This window comes from Simochromis diagramma, unplaced genomic scaffold (genome assembly GCF_900408965.1).
Source record: "Simochromis diagramma unplaced genomic scaffold, fSimDia1.1 OVJJ01000308.1, whole genome shotgun sequence".
In the NCBI taxonomy this organism is placed as follows: domain Eukaryota; kingdom Metazoa; phylum Chordata; class Actinopteri; order Cichliformes; family Cichlidae; genus Simochromis; species Simochromis diagramma.
Window position 1 is genome coordinate 2,113,533 of NW_024386785.1, and position 24,004 is coordinate 2,137,536.

The 24,004-nt window shown below is 38.8% G+C and overlaps 2 protein-coding genes across 3 annotated transcripts; one reads left to right on the forward strand and one right to left on the reverse strand.

The window, feature by feature from the left end:
- Positions 1-572: 572 nt before the first annotated feature.
- LOC120728048 lies at positions 573-4,819 on the forward strand. 2 transcript variants are annotated; one of them, XM_040022719.1, is made up of 4 exons: positions 589-1,300; positions 3,247-3,543; positions 3,668-3,700; positions 3,974-4,819. In XM_040022719.1, the coding sequence occupies exons 1-4, from the start codon at positions 809-811 to the stop codon at positions 4,025-4,027; spliced, it is 876 nt and encodes a 291-aa protein (XP_039878653.1). In that variant the 5' UTR covers positions 589-808; the 3' UTR covers positions 4,028-4,819. The 2 variants fall into 2 exon arrangements, with proteins under 2 accessions (XP_039878652.1, XP_039878653.1); XM_040022718.1 differs by lacking the exon at positions 3,974-4,819 and having other exon boundaries at positions 573-1,300; positions 3,668-3,953.
- Positions 4,820-13,211: 8,392 nt separating this feature from the next.
- LOC120728055 lies at positions 13,212-22,394 on the reverse strand. Its single transcript, XM_040022726.1, has 4 exons — positions 21,690-22,394; positions 21,204-21,575; positions 20,760-20,793; positions 13,212-14,662 (listed from the first exon to the last, which is right to left on the reverse strand). The coding sequence occupies exons 1-4, from the start codon at positions 22,101-22,103 to the stop codon at positions 14,622-14,624; spliced, it is 861 nt and encodes a 286-aa protein (XP_039878660.1). The 5' UTR covers positions 22,104-22,394; the 3' UTR covers positions 13,212-14,621.
- Positions 22,395-24,004: the final 1,610 nt, after the last annotated feature.

A 24,004-nucleotide genomic window follows, 5' to 3' on the forward strand; every position in this document is an offset into this window, starting at 1 on the left:
TTTAGCGAAACTCACCCGAGGAATCCTGTTCAACAACGCCAAATTGTTATGGAAATTTTAACAATGACCTGCTACACTCCCAGTGAACATTTTGAAATGGTTTAATAACATATTGCAATATGGAGAGAAACATCCCAGCCAAAACATCATTTCTGCTAATGGCCATCGCCCTGAACTCTTTTATACCTTCCCAGAACACTCTTAAACACAGAAAATTCCACGGCACATCAAGTATCTCTATAGCTTCAGTCCATTAATACATGAGAAATCTGCCACCACAAGACAAAACTGCAAATGTGAACGCAATTTGTTTTTCTCACTTTTAACTGAAACCTTCCATTGAACTACTAAATAAACACATATATAGACACTCAGCCCTGTACAGTCACACCAGCACTTTTATTTGATGTTTCACACCCTCTGCATGATAAGATACACAGTGCAAACAGCATGGAAAAAAAAACTTTGTTCACAGACATATTGTAAAGATGTTAAAGCCATTCCCCTCCTGCAACTTCGAAAAACAAAGCAGGAAAACAACAGGCTTTAGGAAGTAATAAAAACAAAACATTCACAAAGCTGTGCGCCTGTAACCATGAACGCTTGTGGTTTATATGTTCGAATTTGTTCTCAGCCTGAATAGTTCCCCCTGAATACAGTTTCACACTTCCTGTGTATTCATCTTTGTGCTATCCCCATTTCCTCTTCTGCAGTTTTAGGATTCTGTGTATAGGAAGGGCACGGTTTCCTCTCAGAATATTTAGTTTAAGTTTGCAGCTCTCAGCAGACGCCAACTTCAGCACCCAAGATGAAGAACTTCTTCCCAAAATTTGCCATCAAACAATACAGCACGTATGTCGCAATGATTGTGATTTTTGTTCACAATTATGTGCTTGATGAGGATTTAAACTGCACTTGTGATGCTGATATAACAACCTGCTCTTTCTACTTGGTTCTACCTTTTTTAATTTTATTTTCTTTACAACTCTGGACAGATGAGCTGTTCAAGGGAGTCTGGAAATACTCATGGTCTACATGCACATCGTATGAATGTTGTTGTTGTTATTGTTGTTATTGTTGTTGCGAGTGCGGGTGGAGATTTTTCTTGGTTTTTTGCTTTCACATTATGAAGGCAGTTTGCATTGGTCTGCTTTGGGTATCGTCCGTGTTCATCGATGGAGACTGGTTTGTTTGCTGTTGGAATACGTATAAAGAACATCCACAGTTAGGCTGCAAAGACAAAGAAAACATCACAGCTGAGGAACGAGTCCTGATTGCGAAGCTGAAAAATAAATCCATGGTGAGTAAATTTGTTATTCTTCACACATCATACAGTACCAGTCTGTGTTGCTCTCTTGAGTTATTGTGGTCTTTTACACCTTTATTTAAGATTGACCTGAATATCTGAATGTATAGTGAGATTGTACTAAGTTTATGTTGCTTAAATTTTAGTTTTTGGGGTGTGTTTTTTTTTAAATTACAAGTATAAACCCATAGATGGTTACATCTATGGTTACAAGTTACAGATGGTTACAGAGTCCAGTGACCAATACAGGGAAACTGGATGGTTTCAGCAGTTCTCTGATGCAAGCAAATTTTGATATGTTTTACATGATTCTATACAGTACACCTAATGAGCTGTTTACTGTATGATTTTCATATCATTGTGGTCCAAACTCCTGGTCCACTCTTCTTGACAACATTGCTTCAGTTCATTGAGGTTCACATATATTTGTCCATAAGCAGCTCTCTTCAGGCAGTTCAGTCAGGTTGAGGTCTGGAGTTTGACTGGGCCAGAGCAGCATGTTGGTTCTTTTCTTTTTCAGCCAATCTGTTGGAAATTTGCTGCTGTGCTTGGAATCTCTTTCCTGTTATATGACCCAGTTTAGGCGGACCTTTAGCTGTCAGCCAGATGGCCTCACATTAGGAGGGTTAGCGCCCTCATACCTTTCTGATCTTTTAAATTGGTACACTCCTGCAAGATCACTGAAGTCTGTGGACCAAATGCTCCTGGCTGTCCCAGATTAAAGCACAGAGGATATCAGGCCTTTGCTGTGACTACTCTGAAATTGTGGAACAAACTGCCCCTTTACATCAGGAACTCCCCAACACTGGAAACTTTTAAAACTCATCTGAAAACCCACTTTTATTTCTTGTCTTTTAAATCAGAATGAGTTTTTATTACTTTTATTTATCTTATTTCTTACTCAAATCTTCTAATTTTATTATTCTTTTTCTTAATTTTTATCATGTCTTTATATATATATATTTTTATTTCTTTTGATTATCTTAATTGTAAAGCACCTTGGTCAAAACTTGTTTTAAAGTGCTATATAAATAAATTTGTCTTTGACTTTAGGCTACTATATTATGCAGAGGAATTCACAGTTCAGTCAAAGCAAGGTGCTAAACAGCCTCAAACCATCACACCTCCACCACCACGCCTGACAGTTGGTTTCAGGTGTTCACCAAATGTGGTGCTGTACATTACACCAGAGATCTGGACTTTGGTCTCATTTGTCCAAAGGATGTTGTTCCAGAAGTCTTTAGTCATCATTAGCTGATGAGGCTGTTGTGCTCTATTCTGGTCCACTTCCATTTTTTTCCTCTCTCCTCTCACTGCTCACCTTCGCAACTTAATAGGTAGGACTTGATTAGCTGATGCACACCAGGTATGCTGGCTTTTGTAATTTTACTGTTGTGAACTTTAGCATTGAATATGCTAACTCGGACCTCTAGAGTATGAGATGTAGTACTTGTGTATTTTACAGTTTCGATGAGTGTTAAACATCTGAATTTGGGGTGAATTTGCTGGGACGATTGTAGCATTGTATAAAGCACATGTAAATGCTCCAGACCAAACTTTTACAAACAAACTTTTAAAGTGGAGCTCACACTTTATCACTTGACCAATTAAAAGCAGAAGACAGTAACACAGCTCATAAATAATTATTTTCACACCTTTTAAACTGTCTATTGTTTTACTTAATTGTAAAGGTAGAATTTCACCAAGAAATTACAATTGATGAGATATCACTCACTCATGCTTCTGGTTTGTTAGGTGGCGAATGGTCGGGTGAGTCTGAGTCAAAGCAACTGAGTCAAAAGAGGGAGAAACTGATGAGTTAAAAGAAAAGAATACAGACAACAATTCTTTTAGATATCACCTGTTTAACTAAATACATGTCCTCTTTTGTGATTTCAGAATATGAGTTTAAAATATCGTCTTTGTTGCTTCTCCTTCAGATTATTGGCTTGGGTATACTCTCAGCTGGCTTTTTGGTGGTTAGCCTTGTGTTACCACTTGGATGGAAGAAATGCTGTGAAAAGAAAAAGAATTGCCCAAGTTGCTGTGACAGAAAACTTCTCTACGACCAAATGATTTTGGAAGAGGAAGAAAATGTACTCACAGAGATGATAAGAAAAGCAGCAAAAGATAAGCTGACCGAAGAAATGCAGAAGAAACTTGGCAGTGGAACATGGGGGGAATGTTTTGATGTTGCTGAAAAGCTGATTGAAAACAAAACTCCACCAGGACAGAAGGTAACATCATGTTGCTCTATGAAGAGTCCAGGGACTTTTTAAAAAAACATGTAAACCACTTCAGTCCAGATGTGACTGAAGAACAAGTAAAATACATGATCCTCTGTTTTTTCTGTCTCTGTAGGACAAGATTCCTCTTGAAATTAAGGGGCCAGAGGTAAATGTATCATTCTGTCTTTGTTCACCTTCCAGGTTTAATTTTATCTATTTTGTTTTGGATCTACAAAAGCAGTTTTACATTCTGTATTATTTCAACCTCGTGTTTTGTTTTTTGTTTTTACTTTAGGATCCTAATTACAGATAAAATTAGGAACAGAGATTTTTATCATCACTTTGTCTGTTCTGTGCTGACTTTCCTTTGTTTTTCTTTGTTTTCTATTCAAACTTAAGTAATCTAAGTTGTGTGTGTGTGTGTTTTAAATTTAAACAGGAGGACGAACTAATGGAGGAGTCTGATTCAGGAAAACGCACAACAGAAATGTGAGGAAATTATCGTCACTGCGACCGTCAGAATTCAGAAGTTTCATTTTCAGTTTATAAGAAAAAAAATATGTCTGTACGTCACAAGTGAAAGGAAACTATAGTAAGATTGTTATGTTATGCTTCTAAATACCATGTTATGGTGATACATGTATGTTTCATATATTTCAAAGTTTTTTTTTATGTCACATGTAGATTTTTAATGGTGCTATTTTTACGCTATGATATTGTTTGAATTTCACAAATGTGAGCATGTTATAAGGAGCTTCTACAGAAAGCCTTAGAGTCATTGTGCATCACTTTGTAGCTGACAGCTTGTCTCTATCTTGTAGCCTTTGGTTGGCTTGGGAACACTTTCCCTTTATATTTGGATCAGCTGTAGTCTTCACTCTCCCTCGTGGCCACTTTATCACTCTGTTAGTTTAGTTTAACTTTTGACCTGCTGGCTTCACACTGACGTTGGCTATTTTGTTTCTAGTTGCTTTATGTGTGACCGTCTCTTTAAGCTCAAATTTTACCAGTAGCCTATTAAAGACATTAATAATATAGTTTTCACTGTTCCTGTAACATTTAATGCCACCTGTGTATAAACAACATGCTCAAAGAAGCTGTGAAGTTTCAGGTTTGACAGAAATCATAAAAATGAAGCTTTTGGGTCTAGAGAGAGAAAAACAGAGATTTGGATTTTAACGTGCTAAGCTGATATTTTAATAAATACTTTCAAATGAAATGGACAATTTGAACTGTAATATGTGTTTCAGTAAAAATGAATAAAAAAAAAAACATGAGCTTTGCATTTTGTTATTTGTCTTTCCTTTTTTCCACTGAACATTTAGCTGTTTGTGCTGTTTGTGGTTTAATACGAGATCGGCGGTGACATTCTGCATCTCAAATGTTTTCATACTTCAAGTTACAGGTAATGCTGAACTGTAACTGTTTCTGCTAATTGTGTTATCTGTATCCTGTTGTGGATCCAGAGGTTTTTAAGAGATGATTTCAGACCACATGAAGTCTGATGTTTTGGACACCAAAAGATTTCAATGGTTTTCAGCTATTATGTCAGTTATTTTTTTTTATTAAATAGTAGGAGGTCCTAACTGATGAATTCAATATTTAAGTATTTATCTAATCATTAGTTTAAAAAAAAAAAGAATCTACTGACAGATCTCTTATTGTGGCGCCTCCTGGAGGACAAATGCTCAAAGTGCAAATATTTTTACCTCATTATCCAGGAAACTTTGGTCCATTTTGTATGTTTATATATATTTTTATCATTATTAATTGTCAAAAACAATTATTATGTATATTTAGCATATTCCTTCAGGTGTTGTGGCACACAGACTCACAAGGATGGCTTTTCAGTCTGCACTGCATCGAGAACAGATTCTGTAATGGCGATCACTGCATGGGCTCCTGAAAACCACTGAGTGTGAGTATATGAGATGGTGTCTCAGATACTGCAAGGTGGCCAGGTCCAAAATTTGATCTTTGGAGACAACATTATGATCTGTTGTTTGAGTGACAGCAGATGGAAGGGAAGATGGAGATGTGGGGCCATGTACTGCAGAGAAGAGGAATGAGAGTCAGTAGATGAAGACAGAAGATAAGTGTGTGAATGGGAGGGAGAGAGTGCACGTAGGGCGGAGTGGGTTGAGATGAGTGCAAGGAGTAATTTGTGAAAAGCAAAGTTTACAAGGTGGGAGTGAGACCTTGTATGTATGATGTATGGTTTGTCTGTTTCCGGGACAAAAAGACAGGAGGTAGAGCTGGAGATGTTAAGATTTTCATTTGAAGTGACCAGAATCACTGGATTAGAAATGAATGGGTCAGAGGAACAGAGGACAAGTTAGAGAGGCAATGCTGGTGAGGTTTAGACATGTGGACAGGATTGATGGAAAGGTGGAAATATTGGACAAAGCCTTACAGCTCCATAAAACTTCATCATTCTGAGATGGACAGAGGTGGTCCGTGGTGGCGACTCTTGAAAGGAGCAAAAGAAGTCAAAATTCATAAAACCTTAGATATTAAACTTTGGCCTCCAAGGTATTACAAAAAGCCCCCCGAACATGACATGTGGACATCAGACTACTTCAAGATTTATATGTACACTGCCAGCCAAATGTTTGGACACACCTTCTCATTTAAAGGTTTTTCTTTATTTTTACTACTTCCTACATTGTTGATACATACTGAAGGCATTAAATATATGAAGCAAGATATATGGAATTATGTAGCAATGAATAAGTTGATAAATAACTCTAAATATGTCTTATATTTTAGATTCCTGAAAGAAGCCAGCATTTGCTTTGTTGACAGCGCTGCAAACTGGCCTTCTCTCAATGAGCTTCATGTTGTAGTCACCTGAAACAGTTTCCACTTGCCTTGTCAGGTTTTACATGTGAAATTTCTTTCTTTCCTAATGGGGTTTGAGACCATCAGTTGTGGAGTGCAGAAGTGCAGAGGATTAATTCATCCGAGTCACCAGCCTCAGCAATCGCAAGTTAACATCAGCTCTGATCAGAGCCCAGATAAATGCCACACAGAGGTCCAGTAGCAGAAATATCTCTACATCAACTGTTCAGAGGAGACTGTGTGAATCAGGCCTTTATGGTCAAAAACACCAAGCAGAAGTGATTTGTTTGGGGTAAGAAACAGAAGGAATGGACATCAGACCAGAGGAAATGTGTGCTTTGGTCTGATGAGTCCAAATCGGACATCTTTGGTTCCACCTGGCGTGTCTCTGTGTGATGCAGAAAAAATAAAAAGATAGTCTTTTCATGCACAACCGTGAAGCATGGAGGAGGAGGTGCTTTGCTGGATTTATTCCAAACTGAAGGCACACTGAACAACAGCATCCTGCAGTGACATCCCATCCCGTTTGCGTTTAGTTGAAACATTATTTATTTTTCAACAGCAAAATGAACCCAAACACACCTCCAGGCTGTGTAACGGCTATTTGACCGAGAAGGAGAGTGATGGAGTGCTGCACAGGATGGCCTGGCCTCCACAGTCACCTGACCAAAAGCCAGTGGAGATGGTTTGGGAGGAGATGGAGCGCAGAGTAAAGGCAAACGGACCAACAAGTGCTCAGCATCTCTGGGAACTCATTCAAGACTGTTGGAAAACCATTTCAGGTGACGACCTCATGAAGCTCAATGAGAGAAGGCCAAGAGTGAGCAAAGCAGTAATTAAAACAAAGGGTTGATATTTTGAAGACTCTAAAATCTAAAACACGTTTTGAATTCAATTTTTCTAGCAAAATATCAGATATGTTGAATGAAGAAATCACTTATATAAAATCCTTCTAATGAAGCAAACAACAACACATCATGCCAAAATCTTATTAAACAGCTGAGAAACAAAGTCTGCGATATCTATCAGTCTGGAAACGATTATAAAGCCCTTTCTCTGCCTCTGGGACCCCAGTGAACCATGGTGAGAGCTGTTATCCACAATTAGAGAAAACTGGAACAGCAGTTAAACTTTCCATTAATAGTTGCTGACCAAAAGTACTTAAAGAATGAATAATGACTCATTCAGGAGGTCAAAAGAACCCAGAACAATATCAAAAGAACTGCAGGCCTCAGCACAAAAAAACAAAATGGGCAAAATCTACACACATGCAAGGGTTCCAACATGAAAATGACTTCTGAGCAACAATAGTTTAATAATAGTTTAATTATTTATATAGCACATTTAATTACAGCAGGAGCATTGACCAAAGTGCTGAACAAGAATACAACATACATAATAAAATAACTTCGAGTATTGATAGCAAACACCAAATATGGATTAACAAATAACTCTCATGCTGTATTAAAAGCCAGTAAATAAAAATGTGTTTTAAGATAAGATTTGAAAAGATTGACAGTAGGAGCCTGTCTGACGTATAGGGGCAAATTATTCCACAGCTTAGGCGCTACGACTGCAAATGCTCGATTCAGGGCTTTGTAAGTCAACAATAAAATTTTAAAATTAATTCTGAAGCGGACAGGGAGCCAATGAAGAGAGGCAAGCACCGGAGAAATGTGTTCACATCTTTTATTACGTGTCAGAAGATGAGCTGCAGCATTCTGGACTAACTGCAGCCTTGCCAGGCAGGTCTGGCTGACTCCAGCATATAAGGAGTTACAATAGTCCAGCTGGGATATAATAAAAGCATGAATCGCCCGTTCAAAAATGATCTCACCTTAGATAAAAGCCTCAGTTTGAAGAAAGACCGCTGTACGACTGAGCTTATGTGTTTTTCAAAGGTGAAATTGCTGACAAATATAACCCCCAAATTTTTGGCATGTGATTTGACAAAAGGTTCAAGACTGTGCAGGTTATAATGAGAGGTGCTGGGATAGCCGCTTGGTCCAAACATTATCACTTCAGTTTTGTTCTCATTGAAGTTAAGGAAGTTAGAGGCCATCTAATGGGGAACACAAAAGCTTGTTTTGTATTTGTCAAAACTGTTCATGCTCAAACTCTCCAGTGTGGCTGAATTAATGCAATTCAGCAAAGAAGTCTATTGCGGCCACGGGTGGCACAAGCAGTCTTTTTCAGACAGAGCTAGGAGCATTTAGTTGGATTCCCACTGTCTACTATTAAAATTTGTTTAAGGATCTGAAACATTTAGGTGTGGCTGGCTGCCTCTATGTCACAGCTAAGAGTGGTTAAAGTATCAATATTTTATCATGGTTAGATTGACACTTTTAAATTTGTTTCAGTAACTATACTTCAAAGTACCGTTGAAAGTATTCTGGAGTCCAATAAGGGCTTTTTCAAAATGGAATCAACAGAGCACCACTGTGATGTTGAACAGGAGATTCTCAACATCTCAACAAGTTCTGAAGGCAAAAGGCGCTCCAACATGATACTAGCAAGGTGCACCTAATAAAGTGTCGGGTAAATGTTTAATAAAAATGATAAAAATAATAGAAAATAAACAGATAACAGAGATACCAAATATAGCTGTAGGTATCTCAATATATTTGCTTGTATTTATACTTCGTATTTACACTTATTGAAAAAAATGCAAAAACTGATTAAAAAAACACCTGATCAATATGCAGCACAGACTCCATATTTGATTATAAATACTAGGATCTATGACCAAATAGCCACCCAAATGCCACAGGTTCCTATTTCAACCAATTCATCTGTCAGTGCAGCAAATACTAAATCTTCATATTTTTCTTTTCATCCAGTCAATTTAAGAGTAAATGTGATCATAAATCCTTAATATAGGTAGTCAAAGGATCTTGCAAAGAAAAGCGTCTGGACTTCTTAAAGTTGCTTGAAGACGTTTCACCTCTCATCCGAGAAGGTCAAATGGTGGGCAGTCCCAGATTTAAACCTTGAAGGACATGTCCTGGTCAAAAATGACTCCAAGGTTGCTCACAGCATTACTGGAGGCCAAGGTAATGCCATCCAGAGTAAGAATCTGGTTAGATACAATATTTCTAAGATTTTCAGGGCCGAGTACAATAACCTCAGTTTGATCTGAATTAAGAAGCAGAAAGTTAGCGGTAGAGTTGGATGTCTCGAGACCACTTTTACGTGCTCTTGGTCTCGTCTTGGTCTCGATGTACTTTTGTCTTGGTCTTGTCTTGGTCTCGATACCCTGTGGTCTTGGTCTTGCCTCTGTCAGTGCGCCCCCATCCTGTCGTTTTTTTCATTACCAGTACCTCTCCTGCAGTTGCAGCACCAAAACTTTCCGATGCACTGAAGCTATAGGTGTGCCAGTTTTTAATATTTAATATTTAATATTTTTCTTAATGCTGCTGACAAACACGACATTCCGAAGTGCTGCAAAACACGCTGGGACGCTTCTGTTGTTGTCAAGCGCGTTATCAGAGCCTTTTTTAATTGCTCTGCTGTGGGTTGTAGCTGTGTTAGTTCATGGTGTCTGGTACTTCTGCTGTAAGACTGACGAGAAAAACATCAACAACAGAGCAACTCAGGCTTGTTAAATGTGTCAGGCAACTGAAATTACAGCAATAAGCATCCTGAGCAACGTCCATTATCATAGCATTTGTCTCAATACTGGCTAAATTATTACCATAATAAGCAGATGCATTTAGTGGAATTATTGAAACAACAAACAGATGAACAGCTGTTCTCCTTTTTTTTTTCTAGGGCAGTGATCCGCCTGCACCCTTTACAATATACCAAGACCTGTCTTGGTTTAGTAACACGTCCATATCGAGTTGTGTATCTGGGTGTTGTAGTGTCTTTGTCAGGGGGCTCCACAGGCGGAGGCTGGGATAAACCACAGTGCTGTCATGGAGTGGAGTCTCCGGCTCATGAGTAGTTTTGCGGGCGACTTTAAGTTGTCCACAGGGGTGTTCCGATATTCCAATAGGCTCAAGTAAGGGTCCTTATGTTCAGCTTTGGCCTTGTGTAGTACGTTTTTTTTCGGCTAGGCCGTTGCTCTGTGGGTAATGGGGGCTAGTAGCGGTGTGGGTGAAACTCCATGTCTCTGCGAACTGTTGGAACTTACTTGAAGCCATGTGGTGTAGCTCTGGTCCCTGAGACACCCTTTTGTATTTTGGTTTGGGTTCTTGCTACAAACAACAAGACTATCTAATATTTAGCAGAGATCTGTGCTGTTTGTGCAACAACCACAGTCTGTGGATTCAGTTTGCTAGCCTAGCTAACTTAGCATTCCACCCTCTCATCCAAAACGGTGACTTCTGTTGCCGGTCATCTTGTGAAGTATAAGTATTGTAAATAATGCTGTGAAAATAAATTGAAAAAGGAAACAGTTCAAATTTTGCTCATTCATTACAGGTACATATGTGTCCTACTGCTTGCCTGATTTTTATGTCAATACCTGCTATGTGAATGTTTTTTGTCCTCAGTCATAGTCAAGTTCCCATTTTCCTTTGGACTGCAGAACCTGCCGCTCATTTCATAGTCTACAATAGAACCAGAAGTAGAAATATAAATGTTCTGAGGCTGAATTTTAAAAGTATCACAAGAGAAATTTTACTTGAAAAACAGCATGCGTGTTTTCCCATGATTATAACTTTAGTGAACACAAGCTGCAGCAAACTACTCAGGATGAAGCATCACCTGAACAATATTCTTACAGAACTTTTTAGGGACCTTCAGCACAATTACCAGGATGTTTGCCTTCAGTTTATTTTCCTTGATGTGCACATGCAAAGCCATCGCCATCACTTTTATTTATATGTATTTATTTTGCTTTGTTGTGCACATTTTTCATCATTTTATTTTGCTTGAACACAGTGAGATTTTTCCATCTGCATCCGTTTTCTTTTTTGTGGAATTGTTTTAGGCTATGTTGATGTTTTGCTTCCCTTTTTTGCATTTAGCATTTTGTGATATCAAATGGATCAAATATTGTGGTAAAAATAAAATGTTTAGGAAAATTCTTATTCATGGCATTTAAACCTAAAAAGTGAAAGGTTGTCATTACACTTTAAAAGCTGCTGTAAGTGAAGGAGGAACTTGGAGAACCTGTAATTCAGACAGCAGCCACTCGAGGTCGCTGCTGCATCACATTCCTTTCACATACTGTCATTTTACTTTGTTCTGTCTTCATGTTATCTCATGATTTTATAAATATGACTCTTTGGTCAGCAGCTGATGTTTTTTTAATGTGTTATTTAAATAACTTTCCTGATGCCTTCCCTTTACTTCACATTTAAATAAGGACATGAAATTACCCTTAGTAAAATGCCCAGCAGCTGACTGAACTGGACACTGACTGCTCTTCAGTAAAATCATATGCACTCAAATGACACACACACACACACACACACACACACACACACACACACACACACACACACACACACACACAGAGTTAGTTTTGACAAAAGTGAGAACTAAATGTGCAGATTATTGGCCATTCAGACTAACAATTGTTATTTTCTTCTAAAATTCTACATTTAAATTAATTATTTCATTGAGCAGATGATATAAATAACCAACAAACTTGTAGTCAAGCTGAAAAAAAAAATAAAAACAGATTTTTATGTTATGCACAAACTGTGTGTCACACAGTGGAAATTTGTGTTTTTATGTTTTATCAATCTGTGTATTGGTACATAGTGTTGATTTTATTTGCATGATTTTATTGTGAAATTTATATTGCATGTTTGTTTATTGATATTTATATTGCATGGTTTTATCCTCATATTTATATTATGTATTTTAGTGTTGTTGCACAATATTCTTCTAATCCACTGTGGACGAAGAGGACAATTGTAAGTACTTGTGAGGTGGGGGCGTTCCCCGAGGTGGCCTATCAGCCGCCAGATTGACCTGTTAAAGGGGATAGTGAGCGCAGAGACAAGAGGAGCGACGCACGAAAGGTGAGCAGGAGATAAAGAAACGCGTGTAAGCCCGCACATGTGTTGGAGGAACTGCTGCCTGACTGTGGGGGGCCACGAGTCGTTCGGCGATCCAGTCCCAATGGCAGGAACAACAACAGTGAGTGGCGATGGCCGCAAATCACAGCAGGGCAGGGGTGCCCCTCTGCCTGCATCTGGCTGTGCTACGAGGGAGGCCGTGTTCAGGTGTGGAGTGGGGCGGGACTGCAGTGACGCGCTGTCAGGAGGAGACATGTCTGCGAACATGCTGGACTGTGGGATTATGGGACTGTGGGAGCGAATTTTAAAACTGTGTGTTTAAGGCCAACTTAGTCTCTGTGCCCTGAGCGCTGACTCACTCACTCCCCTCCCTCTTGTATGTGAACGGACTTGGAGGTGAACATTTAGGTCCACCAGCTTTAGCAGCCACATGTGCATTCACAGGAACACTTGTGGTTTAGGTTCAAGGTTCCTAAGCCAAATGTTTCCTCCTGCAAATATTTATTCAAGTTGGTGCATCATGTCCTGTCATCTTATCTTTGCACAATCTTGACTTTTTCCTCTCCCTGGGTGAGGGTGGATGTCTTTGGTATTCATGTATGTATGTTCTTTACTTCTTCATTTGATCCGGCTGCTTTTTGTATACTTTATGTTCTAAGTTCTACTTAGAACATAAGGTAGAACTCAAGTTTTACTGATGTTCTAAGAAGTCATTTTCTAACATCAAGAGATATATAATGATATATAATGAAATCTTCTCTGCCACTCTGAAGAAAAACAATAACTTTAAATAGGCCCAAACTCAGTGCTGAAAATGTTGGGAAGCTGTGGAAAATGCAAATAAAAACAGGGTTGCAACTCTCACAAACTCATATTTTACTCAGAGCAAAACACAGAATCAGACATTTAAACTGAAATATTTTATTATTTAATGAAAAATATAAGATCAATTTGAATTTGTAGATACATCTCAAAAGCTGCGATGGTGGTAACCCACCACTTGACAAAAAAGGGCTCCTAAAAACAAATCGCTGGATGAAGATTTTGCAATAATAACAAGGATGCCCCTCGGGCGGCTCCTGGGCGAGGTTTTCCGGGCAGGTCCCACTTGGAGAAGGCAGTCCCAGAACACGCTGGAGAGATTATATCTCTCTGCTGGCGTAGGAGCACCAAGGCGTTCCCCTGGATGAGCTGGAGGGGGTGGCTGGGGAGAGGGAGGTCTGAGCTTCTCTGCTTGGGCTGCTGCCCCCACAACCCGGCCCCAGATAAGCGGAAGAAAGAGGATGGATGGAACATTTTGCAACCTGGGCCGGTTCTAGACAGGCATATATGAGGGGGCAGACGGAAATGTAAAGGAGGCAAATGGTGGCAACAGAGACAGGAAAGGGGTGGGGTGGTGGTGGGGTGCTCTGAATAACTGTTTTTGTCATGTAATTGGATTGTCAGGCATCTACCCCAAGAACTGACCAATGTTGGTGTCCCACCTGAAGACTAAGCCTCTGCTGGTCCAGCTCTTAGGGTCATTGAGGCATGCAACCCCCCCCCCCGACCATGTCAAGGGGGCTAATCCCTCAGGGGGGAAACTGAAAAACACTTCTCATTATTGCCAACATACTAAAAAGTGTAAGCCAAGCTGTAAAAATAAAGGTCAGTTCACCAAGTCTTGAAAAATAAAACAGAAAAACAGGATAAAAAAATTACAATAAAGAATAAAGTAAAATATTCATCCAGATCTTTAGAACCAACAAATTAACATTTATCCTAGGATAGCCTAATTTAAATAAATTTGCAAAATAAAGTCAAAATAAAATAAGAGTTATCCATAAAATATAGCCAATATTTACAAAGCTAAAAAGAGTTGGCATAGGATTTAAAAACAAAAACAAAAAAAATATGTCTTTTCCTATTTTCCTTTTCCAATTCTCGAATTAATTTGTAGAACACAACAGATTTAGAACAGAACATTTGAACTTTTTTTTCTTCTTTTTTCTTGTCTTGTTTTAAACGTGTTTGTTTTGCAAGGAACTGAACTCTCTGTTTGCAACTGAACAGCTTCAGTCTCATCAGTCCACTCTACAACAACAGTCTCCTCCTTGCCTTTCCAAAAACCTTTTTGCAGATTCATCCCAATCCATTTATAATCACATAAGGCTGGATATTAAGAACTTTTATCCGACCTCTCTCTCTCTAGACTTCACGTCGCCTGACAAGGTGTATAACTTGTCTGTGGTCACTTGCGATGTTTCTGGAGCTGCATCACTTGATGTTCTTTTAGGTGGATTGGCCAAATAACGGCATGGTGTCGTTGTTTTCTACAGGGCAGAAAAATATTTTTGTCAGAAAACAAAGAATTGTGTCTGTACAGAGCAAACTTATTATATTTAAACTGGAGTGAAAACCAAAATGAACTGTTTAACTGAATGAAAATAGACAAGACTTGAAAAATGAAAATCCAAGAAATGCACATAAAACAAAGATATACTGGAAATGGTTCGACTGTTTAACTTGAGCCTGAGGAGTCATTTACTGAGCCGTCTACAGGACAGTGGGTGTTTTGTGATCTTCTAAAGTTGTACTTTGAACTGTGTACTTCTGGACCCTGTTACAGGAAGCATGCTGAGTTAAGTACATGGATGACTAGAAGAGGAAAAGATTCATGAGAGGAGCTCTGATATCATGATTCACCATGGCAACATGTAAAAAAACAGAGCCTCCATTTTAATAGACTGAGCAATGTGAGCATGTGACACTGTGTCGTTTAGAGGGAATAAAAGAGTCTTTTTAATCATGGTCATCATCATCATCGTCATGAGATATTACAGTTTTTTACAGACGCTAGGACACATTTCTCAATACTTAGGTCACGTTTGCAAAACTCCTCACACAGTGAGCACAACAGAAGTCTATGTGGGCTAAACTGAGGACCAGTTATCATTGTTTTGGCACAAAATGCATTCAATGACTACATCTCCTCAATTTCATGAATTATCTTCTCACTCAGACACTAACAAACTGCCAAAAATCTTTGTGCGTACAGGACATTGTGCATGTGCTTACATACTTTTTCAAACTGTTAAAACTTATGGCCAAATACAATAACACAAATGCAAAAAACTTAAAAGACAGCAAAATGCAACAGGCAATATTTTATTGTGAAACATATTTTAAATCTAAACATGCAGTTTAACCAGCCACAGCTGATCCTCATTGGTAAGATTGAAACATCTACACAGGTGTTACTCTTTCCTAGGTGTTGCCTAGGGACATAACGATTCGATTCGATTTAAATCTGGGAAATTTTGACAGTCAGAAATATTATAATTCAGATCAGTACATTTACATATTGTTGTATCAATAAAAAGGAAGCTGACACATGCAGACTTTATCAAAGGTGTGAGCGTCACAGCAGATGCCTTTGTGTCAAAGTAGCTGAAGATAAACACAGAAAAACATGAAGGTGATTTTCCTGGCCTGGGATTTTATAAAAATATTCTGCAGTACATCAAAACTGAAAGAAAACCATTAATCAACATATGAACATTACCTCTGAAGTTACAGCGGTTTTATTAGAGACACGTTAAGCGTTTTGCATTTTGAATAATTTTAAAAAGTTTAAATTTGTTCAGTATTGAACAGCAGAAATGAGGTTTTCTTTTCGGAAGAATGTAAAAGGGAAAAAAAAACAGCGGCTGACAGCCTGTAAACAACAGTAGACTTGTGCGTAACAAGCAAGCGAATTAATGAGAAAGGGAAACTGTTCTTGAGTACAGAGAGAGAGAGAGAGAGAGAGAGAGAGAGAGAGAGAGAGGGAGAGAGGAGAGAGGGAGAGAGAGAGAGAGAGAGAGAGAGAGCTGTGCATTGCGGTGGAAGCAAAACAGTAAAAATCAGAGTGAATTCATGACGATGTTTATGTGAAGCGTTTGGATCTTCTTTTGCTGCTGGTTCGGTCAATATTGTTTGGAGAGAGATCAAACTAACAGCTTTAGAATCGGCTCATAAAGGGCGTGAACACAAAGCGCGGACCCGCCGACATATCAGAATCAGCGAGCTGTCGGCTTTCAGCCCCGACTGTGAGAAAGGCGACATCTGATTCTGATCCGCGGGTCGCGCTGTGTGTTTAAGTCTATGTGCAGAATCCGTGTACCTGCTCTCATTTACTGTCTTAACTGTTTGGTGGTTCTTCAAATTTTGTGAGATGTCACCAGAGATTCTGGCATTTCGGGCAAAATAAATTTATATTAAAAAAAATCGATTCAGGATTTTAATGAATCGATTTTAGATAAGATTGATGTGGATGAGAACCTGTGGCCAAATGAGAAGACCGAGTAGATAGCATACTATTGTATGTGTATCAGTGGATGGTGTGTATACAAATTCTTGTATTTTGGGATTACTTAGTGCAAAAAAATAAAAATACATAAACAAATATTAACGAATTCTGCATGATGTCTGATTCATTCCAGTAACATATATTGAAATTATAAACAGAGATGTGTCCTTGTTTTTACACAAGGGAAACACTGTAATGCTACATGTTGTTAGTGTGTTTTAGGTCATTGTTTTGTGGGTGACAAAGTGTGTTTGTCGGCTGTCAACCTTTGCTAGTGTTCTGGAAGAATGAGTTTATTTGAGACCTGAATAAAGTGTTTTGGTAGTTGTAGTGCATTTTGAATGTGAAATGAACTGCTTTGCCAAGCTGACGGTCAGTTAGGAGGATTGTGTGAAGAGTTTTGCAAAAGTGACCTAAGTATTGGGAAATGTGTCCTAGCGTCTGTAAAAAACTGTAATATCCAACCTCAGGTGATTTTTTTATTAAATAAAAAACTCTTGATTTCATTTTTTAAATAATTATTCAGTAAGAACTTAAACATAACACCTCTGTTTTTAAGAGCATTTCAATATTTCTGTCATTACTGGATTAACCTCCTAGGTGGACGCCAGATTTTGGGATGTCTAGAGCAAAATACAAAATTTTACTCCACAAGGGCCTGATATCCACTTACGAGAATGTTATACTGACACTGTTCTATCGAAATTTAAAGAAAATGTCCTCATATGTTGATATAATTTTTGTCAGAGACAAAAATTAGGGAAAAAAGAAATATCTGGAAATTCTTTGTTTTTACATTCATCAGGTCCCAAACAGCCCAAATAGCAAAGAGAATTTAAAAATGCATGCCATATAAGAGTTCGGGTCTTAAGAGGTTAAAATGTTTTGTCCCCAGTTTAACCATTTACAATCTGATCTCATTTCTGCCTCACTGATATATGACGGCTGTCTTACACCATCTCTGCTATAGAGATGTTTTACTGAGTTACTGTTAATGGTCAGACTTCAACTGTAGTAACTGTTTCAGGTGTAGCTGAAGAAAAATACAAAAAGGTTTTAATTGATGTAAAGTTTAATGAGTTAAGGCGCACATGTGATGAGACGTGTCTGAGCTTTTATAGAACTATCTACATGTCAGTCACTCAATTTAAGATATTTCAGTATAATTTTAGAAGGATGAGACATTTTGTCTAAATCTGAGATTTTTATCATATTTGGATCCATCCTGCAGTGCAAGTGGACTCTGACCATGTACAGTGGGGCAAAAAAGTATTTAGTCAGCCACCGATTGTGCAAGTTCCCCCACCTAAAATGATGACGGAGGTCAGTAATTTGCACCAGAGGTACACTTCAACTGTGAGAGACAGAATGTGAAAAAAAAATCCATGAATCCACATGGTAGGATTTGTAAAGAATTCATTCGTAAATCAGGGTGGAAAATAAGTATTTGGTCAATAACAAAAATACAACTCAATACTTTGTAACATAACCTTTGTTGGCAATAACAGAGGTCAAACGTTTACTATAGGTCTTTACCAGGTTTGCACACACAGTAGCTGGTATTTTGGCCCATTCCTCCATGCAGATCTTCTCGAGAGCAGTGATGTTTTGGGGCTGTCGCCGAGCAACACGGACTTTCAACTCCCGCCACAGATTTTCTATGGGGTTGAGGTCTGGAGACTGGCTAGGCCACTCCAGGACTTTCAAATGCTTCTTACGGAGCCACTCCTTTGTTGCCCGGGCGGTGTGTTTTGGATCATTGTCATGTTGGAAGACCCAGCCTCGTTTCATCTTCAAAGTTCTCACTGATGGAAGGAGGTTTTGGCTCAAAATCTCACGATACATGGCCCCATTCATTCTGTCCTTAACACGGATCAGTCGTCCTGTCCCCTTGGCAGAAAAACAGCCCCATAGCATGATGTTTCCACCCCCATGCTTCACAGTAGGTATGGTGTTCTTGGGATGCAACTCAGTATTCTTCTTCCTCCAAACACGACGAGTTGAGTTTATACCAAAAAGTTCTACTTTGGTTTCATCTGACCACATGACATTCTCCCAATCCTCTGCTGTATCATCCATGTGCTCTCTGGCAAACTTCAGACGGGCCTGGACATGCACTGGCTTCAGCAGCGGAACACGTCTGGCACTGCGGGATTTGATTCCCTGCCGTTGTAGTGTGTTACTGATGGTGACCTTTGTTACTTTGGTCCCAGCTCTCTGCAGGTCATTCACCAGGTCCCCCCGTGTGGTTCTGGGATCTTTGCTCACCGTTCTCATGATCATTTTGACCCCACGGGATGAGATCTTGCGTGGAGCCCCAGATCGAGGGAGATTATCAGTGGTCTTGTATGTCTTCCATTTTCTGATGATTGCTCCCACAGTTGATTTTTTCACACCAAGCTGCTTGCCTATTGTAGATTCACTCTTCCCAGTCTGGTGCAGGTCTACAATACTTTTCCTGGTGTCCTTCGAAAGCTCTTTGGTCTTGGCCATGGCGGAGTTTGGAGTCTGACTGTTTGAGGCTGTGGACAGGTGTCTTTTATACAGATGAGTTCAAACAGGTGCCATTCATACAGGTAACGAGTGGGGGACAGAAAAGCTTCTTACTGAAGACGTTACAGGTCTGTGAGAGCCAGAGATTTTCCTTGTTTGAGGTGACCAAATACTTATTTTCCACCCTGATTTACGAATAAATTCTTTACAAATCCTACCATGTGGATTCATGGATTTTTTTTTTCACATTCTGTCTCTCACAGTTGAAGTGTACCTCTGGTGCAAATTACTGACCTCTGTCATCATTTTAAGTGGGGGAACTTGCACAATCAGTGGCTGACTAAATACTTTTTTGCCCCAGTGTAAGAGCACCTGAGCTGCCATTTCAGGGAATGAGCAACTCCTGCACATATAAGGTTTCCTACCACTGTTTTCAATCCACAGCCTAGTTTGTAGTAAAAAAAAATTGTGCTCTTTTTAAAAATGTTAACATAACATTATTATGATGATGATGATGATATAGAAGTGAGGACAGTGTCAACAACTGGAAAATATTTACACAGTTAAAAAAAATCCTAACAGTTCCAAAATGTTCTTGCTATTTAACCTTTTATATATTTACATTAGTATGGTTGTTATGCTGTCATGTCTCCAAAATCAAGTGTTGCAAAGGACCCAGAATTCTCTCTGCTCTCAAAAAGATTAATTTAGGATGAATCATTAATTTATTATAACGTCAGATTATTATATCTGTAGATAAAAATTTGTTGTAGACTCTCGTTACGAAGGAATTCTTTGCCTGGGTCCAAACTACCCTGAATCCTGTGAATATGAAGAGTAAGGAAGGGTAAACCAGAGACTGTTGCAGTGATAAACAGTAAATGTTTTCAGTGCAGAGAAACTGCCTCACAGTCTGTCGTCTGCATTACTGTCGACAGAGTTGTTAAAAAGATGGAGACCATAGATTTTATTTTACAGATTTTTTTCTGATTCCAACAGACTGATCATCACATCAGTCATCATAAGTAAAACAAAAGGGGAAATAAGAGGACTGGGAGGTGCTAAATACAGATTTGCTTCACTCTGAGCTTTGATAGCAAAACTTTATAAATGAAAACATAAATGGTGCAGCAGGAGGGCAGGAGACAAACAACGTGTGAAAATTTTATACAGTAACACATTGTGGCCAATCTCTAAAGTGATGAAAATTAACTCCAACCCTCACCAGTGCAATATTAAAAATCTCATTATGAGATATAAGATATTTCAACCCTGTGAAAGAGATTATTATCGTTGGTATCATTTTAGTTTTTAAAGTAAATGTCTAAACTGAGTCACAGCTCCTGACAAAATTTAGACATTTAGAGTCTGTCGTGTCTTTATGCAAAAGAGGCTTTGCATGGAGCTGGGCCAAAGCAAGCCCTCAATGTGAGACAGTCTCAGTGAAAACAAGAAAATGCATAGTGCTAACTATGCAGACCACCATCCTCACATCAGTGACAGTTTTTATTATTATCACTGTAAAAGTGAAGTTAGGTGATGTTAAGGGAGCTGTACGGTGAATTAAGGAGTGTTGGTGCGTTTACCTTGTGCCACTGCTTCAAGTTCATAGTTTTGTGCCTGCAAAAGATTTTTATCGATTAGTAAGAAAGTTAACTCTGGTAGAAAAAGTAAAAAACAGAATCTCTGCGCACTAATTGTTCACTCTTCATTGTATTTCTGCACAGTGTTAGTAGTTAGAGCAAACATAGATCGTATTTGCAACCAGGCAGGAAACACAGAGTGCTCTAATGATGGTCTCAAGCCCAGATTAATCAGAGAGTTACATCAGGATAGCATAGCAATCTGTGTCTTTTTGGTTTCATAGTTAACTAAACAACAACAACACATGTTAATGCTATTAATAGTGAGTAGATATGATGGCGACCTGGATGACTGTGCAGGTCAGAATGCAACAAAAAAATAGTTTCATTAATTTAGACTGACAGAGTCTGGCAGCTGTAACATCTGTATATAACAGAGCCTTTTACCTGCTGATGTGCTGCTGCTTGATGATGCTGCCCCCCTCTGCTGGAGCTCCCCTCACTGATCCAGTTGATCTGCTGGTTGGTTGCTTCTGGTTTTTGATGTTTTGCTTTATTGATCATTTGTTGAGCAACGTTAAAACAGCCGTCCCAGTCTTTCCTTTTTATGTTGCTCGTGATTTCTTTAGTCAGAGTTTCATTTGCTTCCTTCCTCAAAAGCTCCTCCAGAACCTTTTTCTCTTCTTCCAAAATCAGTTTGTAGTAAAAAGTTTTCTTGTTGCACCAACTGTATTTTTCTTCAAACCATTTTCTCCACCCACTCCAAGTCATGAAGAAAGCGACAACAGTCATGCCCAGGAGCAGAGAGTAACCAGCAAGCTGAAAAAGAAGCAACAAACATGCAAAACATAACAGCATTAATGTGTGTTTGCTGTAAATTTGTAAATTAAAAGTAGAATAAGAGCACATATATATACAAGAAGAAATCCTCACCTTTGACTTGATTTGCGCTTCAGTTTTTTGAGCTTCTTCTTCAGCTGTGTGGCTCCCAAGTTCACAGAACAGCTTACTCGTGTTTTCATCAGTGGTACAGCAACCATACCAGTCTGTGAAAATCAACACAGCTACAATCCACAGCAGGCTGATTAGAAACGCTCTGATAACGCGCTTGAGTACAAGGCATAAAAACGTGGATGGATGTTTCGCGGTGCTCCGAAATGTCTGGTCTATCAGGAGCATCAGGAAAAATATTAAAAAAACAGGCACGACGACGATTTCATTGCATTCAAAAGTGCTGCAAGCGCACATCATACTCCGCAGAAAGAAAGTCATGGCGACCATCCCGATGACTGTCCCGGGGGTACCGATTTTTTCAGTACGAACATATTGCAGGAGTTTTTTAAACATCTTGAGCAGTTCGGTGCCTGCTGAGGCTGCAGCTTCTGTCCTGTAAAATTACAGCCACGGAAATATTTCCTATTTTCACACCAAGTATCACAGACTCTTTGAAATTCAGTCTAATATCTCAGTCCTATAGCAGCTGTGAAATGTGATGTGAGAATGTCCTTCAGTCCAACTGACGATAAGAGCCCTCTTCTCCCACCCTCACATGAACGCTGCTCCCACGGGCAGCAGGACGCTAACGCAACGTGACGTCATGAGAAGGCGTTTATACAGCATTCAGTTCAAAACCATTTAAACTGTCGTGTCAACGAATTTCACGCCTTTCGTTCAGCATCTAAGGTGATTTAATCCACATAAATTTGATGCTGTGAAGAAAACACGTGTCACAACGAACTTTTTATTAATAACGAAAAATCCCAGAAGACAGACCCTAACCCAGAGATAACAGATGGCAGAGAGACATGTTATGATGCATGGTTTAGGGCAGGAGGCAGAGCTGGAGTTGACAGATATATTTTAACTTAATGTTTGCACTGACTTTAAGTACATATGCTAGAAAGACTTCGTTCATTTGAAATGCTTGGACATTTGGCTAACAACAGCAGCAAGTCGATCTATAAGTGCTCTTTGGTTTGTAAGCGTTTTACACGGAATCTATCCCCAACACCACAGGAAGACAAATGTTTCCTGTCTTTCATACCAACTATCACCGGATGATCTCTAATTTCCTGCTTCTAATTAGGAAAGACTGACCTCAGTCTGGAAGTCTTTTTAGGACAATAACCTAGGTTATTGTCCTAAAAATCTTCCAGGTCAACAGTTGCCTTCAGGCCCTTTATATTAAAAGATAAAGACCCTAAAATAATGGTGTAGGACAGAAACGTGGTTTTGAACTAGATACTTACAAGTATCTAGTTCAAAACCACGTTTCAGTAGGCCTCCAGTAACACTATGATGATATTCAGAATAACTTATGACCAGGATGTGTTCTTCAATGTGTGCTTATTACACATTTATAAAGAAGTGCTTTCTTGGATTTATGGAAAAACTCTCTTTTAACAAGATTACAAAAACACTTAATCTGTACAATAATGCTAAAATAAGACAGAATGAAACAGAATTTCAAGGGAGAATGGGAGTGAGAGCCTTCATCTTTAAGGTCTGTCTTTTAACACTTTTTAAAAAAAGATTTGTTTTAAAACTTTACCTTTTGATGAAGCTTATAGTTAGGCCTGGATTAGGTAACCCTGAACCTTAGATATGCTGCCATAGGTTTAGGCTGGGGGAACTATCCTTGCTGCACTAAACATTTCTTCTTCATTCGCAACTCTTTTTTTCAAAAAGGCTTGGCTTCTGTAAAATTAGTTTGAGCCAAGTGAAACAGTGAGATGCAGGCCAAAAGCAGGTATCTTACATCAGATTTTTTTTCTCCCTTTGTCTCTCTTTTCTCTGACAGAATGATTTTCCTTATGAAAATTTATAAAATGCTTATTTGTCCAATACTGTCATATGTGACTATGTACAATTATTGTCCCACCTAACAATGATAGTATGCTTCCCTACCCATAGTTTACCAGTACCTTTACCAAACAGTAGCGTAAACCCTTCAGTTATGTACTTACTCTATTCTTTACTGAAAAAGCTTGAAAACATTTCTGCTTCTTTTAACAGCATTATCAAAATATCTCCTAAACAGGGTTTATGAGTACATAACTAACAGATGTGAATGCACTGGAGAGAAATCTGCAGGCCAGTGTTTTTCTTCAGACTATGCCAATTTCTTTTTTGCATCTTTGGAACGCCTATCATCGAGTTAAGTGGTTCAGATAAAGAACAGGGATGGAAAAGACATTTTCAAACACTCTTGGGACATTATGAATACCTTGTTATGTGATTTTAAGTCA

What these genes read in the sequence shown, in the direction of transcription:
- LOC120728048 (XM_040022718.1), top strand. Translation starts at nt 809, where the DNA reads ATGAAGAACTTCTTCCCAAAATTTGCCATCAAACAATACAGCACGTAT. An exon ending in AGCTGAAAAATAAATCCATG is followed by an intron (nt 1,301 to 3,246) that starts GTGAGTAAATTT and finishes CTTCTCCTTCAG; the next exon opens with ATTATTGGCTTGGGTATACT. An exon ending in AAACTCCACCAGGACAGAAG is followed by an intron (nt 3,544 to 3,667) that starts GTAACATCATGT and finishes CTGTCTCTGTAG; the next exon opens with GACAAGATTCCTCTTGAAAT.
- LOC120728055 (XM_040022726.1), bottom strand. Translation starts at nt 22,103, where the DNA reads ATGTTTAAAAAACTCCTGCAATATGTTCGTACTGAAAAAATCGGTACC. An exon ending in AAGCAGCAGCACATCAGCAG is followed by an intron (nt 20,794 to 21,203) that starts GTAAAAGGCTCT and finishes AATCTTTTGCAG; the next exon opens with GCACAAAACTATGAACTTGA. An exon ending in ACTTGAAGCAGTGGCACAAG is followed by an intron (nt 14,663 to 20,759) that starts GTAAACGCACCA and finishes TCTGCCCTGTAG; the next exon opens with AAAACAACGACACCATGCCG.